This window comes from Anguilla anguilla, chromosome 7 (genome assembly GCF_013347855.1).
Source record: "Anguilla anguilla isolate fAngAng1 chromosome 7, fAngAng1.pri, whole genome shotgun sequence".
In the NCBI taxonomy this organism is placed as follows: Eukaryota; Metazoa; Chordata; class Actinopteri; order Anguilliformes; family Anguillidae; genus Anguilla; species Anguilla anguilla.
Window position 1 is genome coordinate 43,266,930 of NC_049207.1, and position 16,014 is coordinate 43,282,943.

The window sequence follows — 16,014 nt, forward strand, 5'->3', positions numbered from 1 at the left end:
TCTTTCCAACCACAATTGCAATCCCATAATTTTAACAAGCTGCTATAGTTTCTTAATTAGGTGTTTCTCGTGTCTAGAAGGATTGTTTATCTTCTTAAGCTCTATTATGTCAGAAATTGTATTTCATTTTCCATGCTGATATTGTGGCATACACAGAAAGGCCCCAAGACCGCGTTTGGGAACCCCTGGACGAGTGCATGTACTGTGTTATTATGGCAGAGGGCGTACTGAGTCCACTGAAACTGAAAGGAAGTTTTCGATTGCGTCAGAGCATAGGAGCCGCCTACCTACGCGACGCGGGTAAATCAAGGGTGCTTGTTCATTCTAACGTCAAAGGAAACCTTCAGTTATTTTTAAGCGATAAACATCAAAGTACATTATGGTAAGTCATCCCAGACTTGTGATTGTTGTATAGCTACTAACTAATGTTAAAACTAGCTTGCACGGACTTAGCAAACGTTAGCCACTTAGGTTTCCTTGCTGTTCGCGAACATGATTAGCTAACTTTAAGATGTTCTGAGCTAGATCTCGGTAAGTGCTAACAAGCTGGCTAAATGAGCGAGCACCTAACGAGAACTTAAAAAATATATACGACATAGATGAAACCAAAAATACGATTTAATAGCTAGCTGTATCCAAATAGCTTGCTGAATCTATATCACTGGATAGTGGATAATGACAATGTGTAACTTCAGGCAACATTTGTGGCTTGCTTCCGTTAGTTAGCTAGGTAGCTAATCCATAAAGTCATGTAATTAGCTGTGTACAAGTCAACGATTGCAGCATGCAATCTTTGTTGACATTTGTAAATATTGACTGGAGGCAGGTATAAACAAATATGTTTCCCATATCTATGTCTTTATTTGCGATGGTCACACGACCTATTACAATTTTAATGGTTGATTAGTGATGTTTGATTAAATATATGTTGCTAGTTTGTGACCTACATAGGCTGATAGTGATATAGCGTTAAATATTGTAACAAAAAAAAAAAAAAGGCAAGAACTTGCCTACATCTCGCAACTATTGCATTTCTGCTGCAGGGTGAGTTTTGATTTTGCCGTTGCATTTAGTGAAAACTTTATTCTAATGTATCTACACAAAGTAGATAGTAACTAGCAACAGTGCTTTCCACATGACCCTCCAGTATGCATGTCATGAGGGTCTCCAATACTAGTAACCAAGAGTATCGTAAAACCAAAAGTAATTACCTTGTTACAGTACTGTGCCATTGCCGTCGTATATTTTGCAATGTGCCATGTTAAAATGATAAAACATAAACATTGCATATGGGATCTTTGCAAATTCCAGTTTTAGGCATGCTGGCCATGGCTGTCCTTTCTAAAATCAAAGGATTTGACGTTTGCTGTATGGATGACATGCTTTTAATGTCCAGGTCACAGAAATGAAGATTTTTCTACATTTACAAGACATTGTACCCAGTTAGAATTTCTTTGGCCTTTTGGACGTTTTTTTTTTTTTTGTAACATAAAATGGTTGGGAGGGGGGCAGTTGAGGTGGTCAACTGACCTTTATGTTGTAATTGTTTGCTGTTTTTTGCAGTCAAAGAAGAAAGGTCTGAGTCTTGAGGAAAAGCGCAGTCGCATGATGGACATATTCTTTGAGACGGTGAGTAGTCACCCTAAGCTGTGTTACTGTGACCAGCTGTGTTACTGTGGCCAGCTGTTTCACAGCTGATGTGTCTGTTGAACTCTTGCTTTTTTAAGTTCTCAAAATTTACGTATTGGTTATGTATAATTTCTCAGTGATTTATTCACAGCGTTTTTGATTAAATGATTTATAACGACATGGGAGCAATAAGCCTATTTGTAGGCAGCTTGAATCTGCCTTAATTGTTCACTGTAATAGGGAGACCTACCTGATGGGGTCACTGCTGATCTGTGTAATGTATTCAGTGAAACTGAGTGAAAGGCAGTACTCTGAAAAAGCGGTGTCCTGGAGGGCATTTCATGAAGCAGGATTACTGAGTTAGCTGGATAACTGCACTAAATAGTACTAGTAAAACCATGTACTTCAGTCCATGTTCCAGACTTGGGCAGGTTTCCGTGTTTTACTCAGTGCAGTTATCCAGCTTACTGGGTCATCCTGCTTCATAAAATGGTACCACAGTTTTCTGGCTCAAGTTCTATGGTAGGGCAGTCTACTCTTTTGAATGCAGAGCAGTGTGATATTTGTGATTTATATTCTTACTGCAGTGTTATTTCAAAGGAGTGATCCTAATGAAATCTAATAAAGCAGTCAGGAACAATAATTCTCACCAGGGCTTCAGACAAATGAATTACCCATGGGTAATTCACGTATCTACCCTGTATCTACTGAACTAAAAAAAAAAGAATCAAACAGAATTTTTGGCTGTAAAATTTTCTTTCAGTACCAGACACGGAATTATTCTTTTTGTACTCTATCATTCTTACACGGTTACTTCATCTTTGTGCTGTGAGCATGAAATTAATTTGTTGCTTTGTCTTTGTGTCATTTGAATGACTGAACTTCAGCTAAATTGGGGCCCCAAAAAAGAGCATTTGTCTTTTATTTATTCATTTGTTGTCTCTTTTGCCAGCCAACTTTAACTCCACCTTACCCTGGTTAGCATGAGGCCAGGTTCCCAGTGTTATGGAGCTAATTATTCAACGCCGCCGTGGACCAGCAGGTGGCGTTTAGAGCCCGTTGCTGTGTGAACAACGACAGACCGACTCGCTCATAAACAATCTGTGCAGATAATTACACTTTTCTATGGCATAGAAAGGCTATTTTATCTCGCCGCAAAAACTTCACAAGCTTCAGAGCTGGTCTTGAACAGAAGCCGTGGATGCTGGGAATTGTCACAACGTTTAGCGCGTGAAGGATGCTTGCATTATGACGGTGGGGTGGGGGGGATTTTATTGCAAATGCTCATTTCCTCCCAGCCCCCCGGCCCGTGGGTGGAATAATTTGTCGTGGTTCTCAGCTGCAGTGTGAATGGTGGGGGATGAAGGGGGTGTGGGTGGGATTTTAATTGCGGGCATGTAACAGTGATATGACCTAAATAACACGGCTTGGCGGCGACGTGTGGTTTGTCGTCATCGCCGCCCTGAGAAGGTCTGCTGACTCTTAATTTCGGTTAGGACACGGGCCGTGAAACCTCTTCTGTCTTCACTCACCGAGCAGTGGAACGGCTGTCTCACCAAAATAAACCTTTTGCATTGCAATTACATGGCAGGTTAAAGCTGGATTTTGGATATAAATAGGTCATACTCACTGTTTGTCCGATGCCAGTGGTAACCAACCCTGTTCCTGGCGATCTACCGTCCTGTAGGTTTTCATTTCAACACTAATTTGGCGCAGCTGATTATACTACTTAGCAGCTCTATGAGATCTCTAGCTCTTGAATGAGGTGTGCTTTGTTAGGGTTGCAGAAAAATGTCAATATTTTACCAGCAGTAATTTAGTTCCTTATAGGACACCATTGGAACTAAATTACTGCTAGTAAAATATTGTCATTTTTCTGCAAAGCCGTAGATTGTACCAACAAAATATGTTGGGTTAACTCATTTAAGAAAGCATATTTTATGAACTGTGGTTGGATATGAAGAAAGTATTTTTAGATGCCTTCAAGTAAAGGTTCAGAAATGTATTTACCATCGCCACATCGTTACTTCATTTAATACAAAGCAACGTAATAGGAATTTAATTCTGAGGCAAAAGTTTGCGAATACTTAGCCAGTCATTCCAAACTGTAAAGAAGAGGGAAAATAACACTTGCATTTGACTAAATTACAGGAAGATGTTGATTGTTTCCAGGCCGTTGTCTTATTTCAGATTTCCTTTTTCCTTTTACTTTTTTTTTTACTGATCTTAGATATGTATGATTTCCTTGCACTTGAATGCGTAGCAGTAATTCTGAAAGTGTTTTCATTGCTGTTGTTTCCATTCAGAAAGATGTGTTTCAGCTAAAGGATATTGAGAAGGTCGCTCCGAAGACCAAAGGAATCAGTGAGTACTGAAATGTAGTGACCTTGTTTTGACACGGATGCCCTCTGTCAGACTTGTGTGCACACACACACACAAACACGCACTGCACATTTTACACACGTCGTTCATTATGTCCATATTACAGAGCGGAGTGAAATAACCTCCGTGTTGATAAAGACTAGAACAGAAGACCGAGATTTGCTAACAGCAGGCAATGGACCTAAATTATGGTACAACGTGTTCACAGACAGCAGTGTGGAGTCCTGTTTTATGCAGGTAAGAGGGACGTTTCCATCGGTTCTGGGGGTATAAGGCCTTTGCTCTTGCTGTGAGTGGACCTGGAGGACAGCTGCAACACTATTGTTATGAGACACCTCTGATTTTATTCAGACGTTAAGGCGCTCTTCCATTGGTGGCAGCACACGCAAACACCACCTGTGTCTTCTCAGACAGTTCCTTCTACATTATAAAACTCACATTCTAACAACATTGCACAAGGCTATGATTCATCACCTGGTGTGGCCTATTATAGTTTTTAAATGTTTTTGCTCATTTGTGTTCTTATTTTTGTTACGGATTCTTGTTGTAGATGCTCATATCTATTACGCGTTGGTGTACAATGCATTTTTAAAATGCGTTAATGTCTGAGGTTAACATATTTACAATGCATGCATCTCCTAGGTTCACGTGTTTATAATGCATTCACAGCGTAGGTTCATTATTTCATTATTTTTTTGTGTTCCAAATTTCCTCGCTGGTAACATGCAGTTAATCTTAGCACGATGCCTTCTTTATAGGCTTTGCTTTAATTACCCAGTGCAACTGCTTTAAATGCTGTTTGTTTTGTTTCATATGGGATCGATGCACAGATGTTAAAGATCATTATTTGGCGTTCATTTTTAGTTGGAGCGCGTGATCTTGAATGCAGAGAATCCGCTGATAGGCCATCTGTCACAACTGTTTAGAACCGTAATCTATAACGTGAAAGCGGCACAGGTGGTCTGTCAACAGCACCGTGTGGCAACGTGGGGGGGGGAGAGATGGCTTCCGAGAGAGTGATATGGCAGACAGATAAGCACACTGTCGTCTTCTCCCTGTGGTTTTGCTTCCTCTTTGCTCAACACCGTGTACAACAAACAATTGATACTGTTTTAAGAGAGACCCGCACCACCAGTCTGTCAGTAAATACAGGGTTCGGTACCAATACTGTGGCTCGTGGTCTGTCCGCCTCACTGCGTCATGCGAGGTGGTCAGGTCTCTAAGAGCTATATCGGGTCAGATCTATGAGCCGGGTTTTTGTTGTTACTCAGGGCTCAGGATTGCAATTGGAAGCAATCCTGAGGCAGCAAGCAAGAACTAATTGGTTGTCCTCGATATGCTTGTTGCTTGATAAGTTTGAGTGCATAGGGTATTTGAAGTTGAGTAGACGTTTGCAGGATGCTCTCAAACACCGGAATTCAGGGGGTAAAAAAACCGTTGGATTGGTCAGCACTTGAGAGTACTGTCTGTGACTCTTACTAATCGCACACGTCTACACGCACACACCATATCTTTATATGCATCTTCAGTATTTCATTTGGAATAAAGGGAATATGGTACAGTATTGGAGTTTGTATTATTGGAATTTTGGAAATATGGCAAACATTCACCAGGTTATTGCGCTTACATTCAACATGTGAAGACTGCGATGTATGTTCTGCATTGATAGTGGACGGGGGTGTGGGAGCTTGACTTCTCTGTTCCTCTTTTGCACAGCCCCTATGTCGGTGAAGGAGGTGCTGCAGAGCCTGGTGGACGACAACATGGTGGACTGCGAGAGGGTCGGCACGTCTAACTACTACTGGGCCTTCCCCAGCAAGGCCCTCCACGGCCGGAAGCGCAGGCTGGAGGAGCTGGAGAAGCAGGTACCACCGCGGGCCTGCGCAGAACCAGCCCTGGCTATGCCCGGGGATGGGGGACGGCTTAGTTCGGCTAGGATTGCAGCGCCTTGCCCCGCACCGGTGGCCCTTGCGAGGCCGCCTACAGAGAGTCCTCCTCTGACTCGTGTCCGCTCGAACCGGACTTGGGAACCGCGGCGCAGGGGGAAGCGGTGACTGGTACGGTGGGCCTCGGAGGGGAGCGCGTGCTCGTCTATGCTCTCCCAAAAGCGATGGCGGAGGTCGCGATGAACGGTCCGGTGTGCGCATGAGTGTGCGTTCCAGTTTGGGCGGAAAAAGGGAAAAAACATAAGAAGAGAAATGGTTACGCGATTAATGGACGTTTTGTGAAGCCAGAGGTCCACCTCCCATTCAGTGTCAGTGTGTATGCGAATGCCTTTTTTGGTATTCTTCAATGCAGCCTACCCAAAAAAACTTGTTCCTTTTACTTCCTGTTTCACTTGTTGTCTCAACAGCAAGTCAATGTGAGAAACTTCCTTTTGGGGAGTGTACTGATGCTAACGCACTTCCTTTCCTAAATTGACTACCCATACTAATAGGAACTATGGCTTTTAGGGGTGACAGGTGGTGCAGACTATGTCCGTGCATGACCAGTTTAAACAAAACAGGAAGTTGCGCTGTGCTTTGTAGTGCTCTGTTAGATGGGGTGCACTATCTGTAAGTGCACCTGATCAGTCTTCATGGACCAGGAGAGAGGTGGCAGCTTTTATTCAAATGCTAAATTTATTGTCCTTTGTTCAGAATTTCTTCATCGTGAGTTCTTTCACGTACAGGAAGTGTAAACAGCTTTAAGGCGAGGTGGCTAGCCAACGGTTATCTATCTCATGAACTTCCACTGTAACCCACTTTCACTGTCACTGTCTTGCACATGATTCTCTGTCTGTGCAACCAGCCCAGAATTGAGATTTTTCAGCTGTTTCCTGTGAAAATGTTCATTCAGGTAGAAAACTGTAGCAGCCTAAACCTGCCAACTCACAGGCAGCCTCACTGAAAAAACTGTTTTCTCTTTTGTCCATGTTTCCACAATGTTTTGTGCAATACAGATAAATTACTGCACAATTTTGAGGCAGCCTGGGTCTTGTTCTGTGAATTAAGTGTGTTTCTCACAAATTACATAATTTGGGGAAATCGGTCGGTGAGGAGAGATGAAACTATTTTTAAAACTGATGTTGAGTAAGTTGCGTAGTCTAATAAGCGTGTGTGTTTGCATGTTCTGGATGTAATATGAGTTATTGCACAATGCAGGTTTTTCCATTGATATCAGTACAAGAGCACGAAATGTGCTTCGGGAGATTGTATTTTACAGCAATTCAGCTAACAGGAAGTTGCAGAGAAAGATTGTTTCACTTTCTTTTAGCTTGTTTTGCTTCCAGTAATTCTTATATCTGCAGATATTGTGCGTACCATTTCATTTGTACTGTAGTGAGGATGTAGGACAATTTAAAAACTTTTTATTTATTTTTTTTTAGTCAAATGTGTATGTGGAATTTCATTGTTGAAACTCACAAGTCACAGTCTTATAAGTAATGAGGAAAGATTAGAAAAGAGGAAATGTTCAAATTCCTGTATACATTTTATTAGCATGGAAGATATCCTTATACAGGTTGTGGCACGTCCAGTTCCATAACATCCAGTTCCATTTAAAAAATAAAAATCCATAACTGTTTTTTATCTGATAAACAGGATAAAAATTTCCCCAGAAAATATGCAACAATCTTTTGACTAGGCTTCTATGTTGAACAATAGACTTAGACTGCTGATTAAAATCAAGGAATCTGAAACAAGGTTTGTTTGGCCTTGCTGTGTAGAGTATGCCCGAGGCAGTGTACACCCTGTTCAATGTACACACTGGTAATCATCTTTCTTAAGTTTCACTAGGGATCTTCTCTGAATTACGGCATTGAGCGTGCACACATTGTGGGAACTCCATCTTCTGTGGGATTGGCCCGAGTTGCATGAACGTCAGGAAAACTGCCCTTTTAAAAACTTTTTAATCCCAAATCGTATTCCTCCTTTCCGATGACTGGCAAGCCCGGGCACCATGTGTTTTATCTCATGGGAACACGATGACAAAACTGGCCTTTCAGGCTCGCCAAAACACACCAGCAGTGCCAGTGTCTCGCTCTTGGATGCGTCATTGACGCTGCAGTCAAACTGCGGATTAAAGGTGTTTTTAATGAATACTGGAATGCCCTGCAGTTATTTGGTCTAACATTCCTTTTTTTTTTTACGATATTGCAGCTGTCTGAAGCCAAGAAACGCAAAGCAACTTTACAGCAGGCTGTTGAAAAGGCTAAAGTGGGACGTCAAGATACAGTAAGTTCTTAATTTTTCATTTTTTTTTAACGCACACTCACACAAATTTACTAAACACACAAATGTCTATTTTCAGATGGAACAGTAATTTGAAGACTTTTGGTTTCGGTATTGTATTATAGATGGTCAGCTGGTTTATTGTAAAAAAGCTTTGTGTATGTTTCAGAAGAGGTTCTTTTTCTCCACGTACAAGCGAGGATTTCTTGAAAACGAGTGTCGTTTTCCTGTAGGGATCGCTGGAAAGTAATTGCCGTTGTTCCTCCACGCTAGTCGTTTCCTTTCCGAGGAGCTGCAAGTGCCCAAGGATTTCTTTTTAATAGTTGACGAGGGGACAGTTTTCTTGCGCTGTAAGTGCCATGAAAGATGTGAGCATTGGATATGAGGATTTAATGTGGGACTGGCAGCATGATGGATGAGTGTTTCTCCTGCTGTGCTCAGTCAGGCTCATGGGGAATGTGACTGGGACTGCGTCTGTGCCTTTCTCTTCACAGTCACAATCGCTCTGCGTCTTCTCCAAGGACTCCTAAGCAAAGTAGTGACAGACTTTATAAAAAATAAATCATTTTTTTTTAAAACAAGGGGAAAAATGGCAATAAGTGGGAGTGGTAATAAATTCAACTTGAATTTGAAAACAATGGCTTGCGCAATAAAGATGGTGAAACTGAAGTACATGTGCTGTAACCGTTTTTTCCAGCGTTGTTTTTTTTGGCCGACGAACGCTGCCACGTAACTTGAGCAAAAATTGAGCTTCTTGCCAAATTCGAAGGCCCTTTCTTTGCGGGCTTTCCTGGTAACTCGAGCAGTTCTTTGGCAAACAGGAGAGAGCCGCACGAAACAAGGCTTTCTTCAAATCGAAACGCTTCGTGAGGCATCGCTTGTTTTGATCCGTGCCATCAAAGCCAGTGCCGGTGTTTGGATCCAGCAATGCGCATTGATTTATTTTCTGTAAGCGTTATGCGTGTGTTTGTGAGTCACCATTTTCCTTATTGTTTTTTCTTTTCTTTTGTTGCTGGCGGTATAATGACGTTTGTTTGCACTTGATCAGCTGGGAGATGGTGTAGAGCAGTGGATAATGTATCGAGCATAGAAGAACAATAGTTTCTTATGGGAGGATGTTTATACCCGTAAAAACGCCTAACCTGTTAGAATAGCGGTATTCGCGTCGGGTTTACACCGTCCTCGACATCATCTTCCTCAGTAGAATGAAGTATGGCTTGAACTGCCTTTCTTAGTGATGAGAGTTTTTTTGGAGGCTCGTTTCTGAAGCATAATGCTCCAGTGAAACGCTTATCGGCGCTCTGCTTGTGTTTTTGGTACATACTACTGCTGGTGATGAAACCACTGATATTCAGCAAAATGTAGGCGTGGTTTTCGAGCGGTCTGTTTGACATATTTGAGAGTCACACAAGTCTCTCCTGAATAACAAAAAAATAAATAAAAATTTCCACGTTCAGAACAAATTAAAGGGGGGGGGGGTTTTGACACGTTGTGTTGTTTGGCTTCTAATGGTTAATGACTGGTCTTGACTCACTATGATTATGACAGACCCTGCTGCGCTGTGGTGTGACGGTGATCCAGATAGAACTCAAAGCTCTCTCAGCCTGGCCGCTGACTCAGCTGACGTACGGCGGACGCTAGTTCTCCAGCGGAAACAGGCCTCCCCTTTTTCGCTTAACGCTCCAAAGACCCGCTCTCCCGTAGGAGGAGAGGGCCGCCCTGCTGAAGGAGCTCCGGTCCCTGAGGGAGCAGAGGGCCCAGCTGAAGGCCGAGGTGGACAGGTACAGGGAGTGCGACCCGGAGGTGCTGGAGGAGATCCGTGAGTACCGGCTCTGCTGACGGGACAAGCCCGAGCCCAATCCGCGGTCTGTGCTCCACACATGGAACTGATGTCGCTGGCTTTGGGCCCCTTTAGAGAGAAGCCTGAGGATTGTCACTGGGTGGAGCCACAGATTGAAATGCACTTTGAAAAGTGTACAAACACTCGCACAAGACTTTATATGATTATATTACAGTCTGTAGGTAACCATGGAAATGCGTAAGGATAAGGCTAAAAAATGACATATTTCATTTTACACATCTCAGTTATTTGCATGCATTCCTATATTAAAGGGTCCACATACTGTATTGGCTGCATGTAAGACAAGCCCTGAGAATACCCTGTCAATACTCAGTCGACCTTGAGTCTGCCTTGTGTTTGCATATGTATCTTCCTTTCATCGGTATCTATGATGACGACACTGTCGTCGGGTAGAAAGGGATAACCCTGTGGTGTCTTAACCCTAACAGATGCCTTGACATCTGATAGCCCCGCTAGTCTCTGCTGTAATCCCTCCATCAGATGTTTCAGGCACAACTTACATTGGACTTGTGGGTCCTCAGATTCCACTGTAGGGTTTTTATTATTGTTGTTCATAAATGTGAAATGATACACCCAGCCTATGGCATGAAGGATGTGGATTCTTTGCGTGTTTTGGGTGTGATATGTTTCTGTAGATTGACAGACATTCTAGCCCAAGGATCTTTTTTCTGATGGACTCAAAAAAATGTTTCAGTATATAGTCGATGGACGATTGATTACCATAAAGGATCTAAAAGCCTTTTCTGGTGTGGACGAACCTCCCCCTCCCAGTTTACAAAGGGTGCCCTGAATATGCGTAACGTTCGCTGGCAATCATGCTGATGGATGCGTAATCCGGGGAGGTCTGGAGTAAGTGCAATATATCAGGCGCAGAACCGCCCATTGGCCTGCAGAATAATTATTCATTCACTTAGCGGGTGTCCTTACCCAAGGTCACTTACGCAACAAATCGGCTGAACGGCTCTCGGCCATATGCCACCAGCAAGTAGAACTTCGGACTGTCTGGTTCCAAGTCTGTTTTCCAACAGTTCCCTGCACTGCTTGGCTCTCCACTGACAAAAGATGAGTACGTGTGATGTCTGAATGTGGGAGGATACCAAGGTAATTATGGTTAAGGCTAATATTAGCCATGCTGGTTGTTCTCTTGTGAAACACTCGCGTGTGAGTGGTCGCAGTCTCCATGATTTGCGATTCATCTGTAAGGTCTGCTCAGTCCCGAGCTATTTGATCGATTTGCATGCCTCTAGCTGCATCCCTAGACTGCAGTGAAAGGTAGACAAGAGTAAACGGTGCTTCTCGTCAACCAGCCTTGAAGCCTCTGGATACTAACCTGTTATTAGATTGGACTTTGTCTATTTCTGTGGGAAGTAAAAATACATTGGTATAAGAGTGCTAGGAACCTACTAGAATTCATAATTCTTCACCTTGTGAAACCTGCATCTTCTGCCATTGGGATCTTGAGATGTTTGAATCCTTTTCAATTACGTTCTGAGTGAGAGATGAGCTTTGATCGTCGACAGCCACTGTGAATAGTCTTTGTGCAATCTTAGAGTTATGCCCTATCGCCCTACAGATGTCAGAGACATGAGTTGTCATTAGTCTGTCAGGCCTTCTCTCTATCCCACTTTCCTTGCTCTCAGTTAATTAGAATGTAGTGGGGTAAGGGTGACATTTTTTTACATTTACCTGTCAGTTTTAGTGTAGGAACAGTTTAGCCACAGGCAAGAAAAAAATTGCTTCAGTTTTAGCCAAATCTCTAAACTTTGCTGGCATATCGGTGAGAACTAATCCAGTGGGAATGTTTTCTGTAAAACAAAAAGCTGTGTGCTTACTCAAGTAGATTTAGGAAACTGATTGCCATGAACTGTTTAGGACAACTTAATCTTTGGATCTTCTCTGGTCTAAGTTTAAAGTTAAAATTAAACTCCCTTTAATTGAGTAATAATGAGTTAATCCATTCTTAAGTTGAGACCACGCAATTCATTTGGCAAAATTACATTCACATTTTACAGTGTTATTTAGAGCTGGATTCTGAAGAGCTTATAAATGCAAGGCAACCCCAGTGTTACTTCATTATATTGTTGTAAAAGGAATTTTACATAAACAGTACAAGTTGAAGTCAAATCGATTGCAGCCTTTACATTAAAAACGTAACTACTTTGCAGTTCAGTACCTAACCTTATTACCAGAAGCCAAGTTTCCTTTTCAGTTATTTAAATTGTATGGTAACAATGAATGGCAGTTTTATGATGACATTGTGTCCAAGTGCGATTATCTAGGGCTATTACAAAGACAGTTCCTTTTTTGATGTGAATAGATAATTAATACCTTAATGTGAGAATTTTTGCAGCCCTGTTATTCTGGTTTCAATAAACGATCAGCCTGAAGCAAAGGCAGTTTGTATAGTTTCTCCAATAAACCTAAACTAGCCATCATTTAGCACTGATACAAGACTTAATCCCCTGAAAGCCAAAACCCATAAGCAGTGCAGTCTTGTTCGGTTCACTCGGTGAAGTTTATATATTGCTTAATGTCAAAGTTCATTAGCCACCATTGTTTGTCACCTGTAAGTGCTAACTTTAGTAATGTTGTCCCTCATTTTTATATCCTCACACTGTCTTAAATGCTATTCCCCTCTGTCACGCAGGGAAGTCCAGTGGAACTGCCAAAGAAGCCGTCAACCGGTGGACAGGTGAGCCCATCATTCATAGCTGCTGTTGTTGTGGCTGGTAACAGTCCTGGAAACACCTGCGTGCATTTCTGTCCATCCCATTTTAAAGTCCGAATTTCGTCAAACCATGTGAGAAATGGTGAGAAGGATTCTGAAGAGATAACTACATATTACTTGAATCACAGAATGCAGTCCTAATTTGACGCATCTGTCCACTGAAACCATCAGAGAAACGAAGAAGTCTGTTTTCTAGCAATCCTAATGCGCTGCATAAAATAACATTTAAAAAATAAATTCTATAAAGCTATTTATGTTTTCATATTGCGAACAGCGAGACAGTGCCACTGTCAGATAGCATTGACACAGGGGGAATGTCACATAGCAACCTCCTGCAGTCATTTTTGTTTTCATTTGACTGCTTATTATTGTAATTACTGAGCCGGATGTGAACCACACAGTCATTGCACAGTGACATTAACATATTGTGCTCCACAACGACAGTTTAAATACAGCTTATGTTTACAGTCATTGTGGAACATTCCATTTTATCCAGGAAGACATCAGACATTTTCTTTCCCTCCAACTGCCCCCCCCAGTTCAGTTTAAAGGACTTCCAGCAGACATACACTTGAGGACAGCTTGATAGATAGGTTCTGCCATGGGAGAGATGAGAAAATCTATGAAAGCAGAAACAACCTCTTCACCTCGCCCCAGTGCGGAATTGACCCCTGTCACGTGGCGGGCAGTTGCTGATTGTGTGATCTGCTCAGTGCTCGGAATTGCGCTCGGTATTGCGCTATGGAAATGAACAGTGTGGTAGCGCAGTCAGTCGATCAGATTTTATGCAATACAGTGCCACAGAGCACTTCACAGCGCACGACTAACAAACAAACAGCGTAAAACAAACCTCACGGTAGTAGCCACCTTAATGCAGAAAATGCATTTATGTAATAGTTTCATAACAGCATATTGCACAGCATGACTCGTGTTGTTTGTGGAGTAGGTGTTTAGCATGGGTAGTGTTTGTCTGAATCTTTCAGCTGTCTTGTCCCAGCAGATAACTACTTAATCTTCAGTGTCTCTTTACATAGAGCCCACAAACCTCCATTTAGGCCAAAGTCAGTAAATGAGTGTAATTACAAGAAGCTTTTTGCAAACTATATGCTATCTGGATTAGTTGCTACCTCAGGTACAGTTTTAAATGATACTGTGCATTGTAGCAGTGAAGTGGATGCTACAATTTGGAATTAACTGAGTATCCATATACTCAGCCATTAGATCTGAATTCATTATATTTGCTCTGGATTGGAGCACTAAAAGCAAGTGACTTTTTTTGTTTGTTCTCAAAAGAATACAAAGTGTACTACTACAGCAGTGTACCAAGACAAAATTGAATAAAAGAGAAAGCTTGCAACATTGTCCAGATCACTACGTGAAGCCTGGTACAATGTGTTTTCTGTTGAAGCTCTTTATATAGCGTACGTAGGTTATAGGCCTCGAGACATGACTATAAAAAAAATGATTTCCAGCAGAACTCAGAACTTGGCTCGATTAGGCTGCCCCATAAACAAAGCTCTCAGTATGACTTTGTCACCATTTAAGTGTCAAAGTATAACTAAACAACATAATCCAGCATACAGTATACGTACTGTACAGATGAGTACCCTCAAAAACACAGTGTTGCATGTGATTAAAGGCCCTCCTCCCTAACCTCTAGGTTTTCCACTGTTTAGCTTCATGGAGAAGTGCCATCTGACAAACCCGAAGTACAATCCCACGTGTATTTCCATAACAGTCATATTTTTCTATAAAAATCCTGCCCCAAAAGCTGGAAAATCAGGTATTGGATGAGGGAACAGTAAGTGTGAGTGAAAGCATAACTCCCCGAAGGTATTTTTGTGTTTTCACTAGTTTCACACTTCAGCTCCATAATGCCGTGGGGGGTAGGGGTGATAATTTGGATGTTCTTTCACAGCATCCATAAAACATTCTCACTTCAGCTCTCAAGATACTCAGTTTAGGCACATTAGGCATTGTGTACAGTTTCCATCTTGTCGGGCACGGTCAGGATTTTTGAAGTCGGATTACACAGCTTGATGCATTTCAGCTGTGAGCGTCAAGGTGATTTGGTGAAAGGTTTTCAAATGTGATACCATACTATGTGATACGCCATGTGTTTGTCAGAGGAGTCAAATTAATAAAATGCAGGAGATATAGAGGGAAAAAAATAACTTGTCTTTTTTGCAGACAATGTTTTTGCCATGAAATCCTGGGCCAAGAGGAAGTTTGCGTTTGAGGACAGCCGCATTAACAAAGCCTTTGGAATACCAGAAGAGTTCGACTACATGGACTAACAGATTCTCCTCCCTTCCTGGGATGCACACTACACAACATAAGTACATTCAAAGGACTGTGTGTTTTATTTATTTGACAATGTATAGAAACTGTATATAGTTCATTTAAAAAAAATTCTGCAGTTTGAGAGCGTTTTCCCCATCAGACCCAATTCTAATCACCTACAAATTTGAATTTTATTTTTATTTGTTGATTTAAAAATATATACCACCTTAACTTTGTAAGAGGCCTGTGGGGGGTGGATGGGTCTATGACGACCACATGAACATCCCAGAGATGCACTGATATGCTCCTGACTGGATGGTAAAGGAGAAGGTTTTTCCACTGAATGACGCAAGAGCTGCTGTAACTGAGATCTTTACAAGGATAGAGGAACAGTGCTTCACTTGGAATGTACATACTGTAAGACTGTGAGCGCAGTGCTTCGCAAAGTTTAAATATTGTAAAATAAAAAGCTGAAGTAATGGGTAGTGTCATGTATTTGTATTTACAGTGTTTGTTTAAAACAATTATCTACATAGTCTATACTCCTTGGTACATGTCCTTATAAATGTTCAAATTTGAAAATGATCTCATGAGAAATATTTTTTTGTATCAATTATAGATTTGTGTTTGTAATACGTGCATGTATTGTATAATGAAAATATAATACACATTGTGTAATATATGCATTTAATTGCATATGAAAGGATAATTTTGTCATGATATGGTATTTAGTAATTATACCTCTATGAAAAGTGGGTGTGTTCTAAAGACTAGCTTTTCCTTCTGTAAGATCATCCTGCATATGTGATGCAAAAAGTACATGCATTTAGTCTAGGGTGATTTAAAAACTGACTGGGGCACTCCTAAGTGGTTTAGTCAGTAAAGGCAGTCCCCACAAACCAAGCTGGACCATATAGTCT

At 41.6% G+C, this 16,014-nt stretch overlaps 1 protein-coding gene across 1 annotated transcript; it reads left to right on the plus strand.

The window, feature by feature from the left end:
* The first annotated feature begins 261 nt into the window (after nucleotides 1–261).
* Nucleotides 262–15,579, plus strand: mnd1 (meiotic nuclear divisions 1 homolog (S. cerevisiae)). Its single transcript, XM_035424905.1, has 8 exons — nucleotides 262–382; nucleotides 1,564–1,629; nucleotides 3,936–3,993; nucleotides 5,728–5,876; nucleotides 8,151–8,225; nucleotides 9,927–10,041; nucleotides 12,731–12,775; nucleotides 15,002–15,579. Exons 1-8 carry the CDS (start codon nucleotides 380–382, stop codon nucleotides 15,106–15,108), a joined length of 618 nt encoding a protein of 205 aa, XP_035280796.1. The 5' UTR covers nucleotides 262–379; the 3' UTR covers nucleotides 15,109–15,579.
* The last annotated feature ends 435 nt before the right edge of the window (nucleotides 15,580–16,014 follow it).

Excerpts from the sequence above, each read along its gene's own strand:
- mnd1 (XM_035424905.1), top strand. Across the intron at positions 1,630-3,935 it reads TGGACATATTCTTTGAGACG|AAAGATGTGTTTCAGCTAAA; the intron begins GTGAGTAGTCAC and ends GTTTCCATTCAG. Across the intron at positions 8,226-9,926 it reads AAGTGGGACGTCAAGATACA|GAGGAGAGGGCCGCCCTGCT; the intron begins GTAAGTTCTTAA and ends GCTCTCCCGTAG.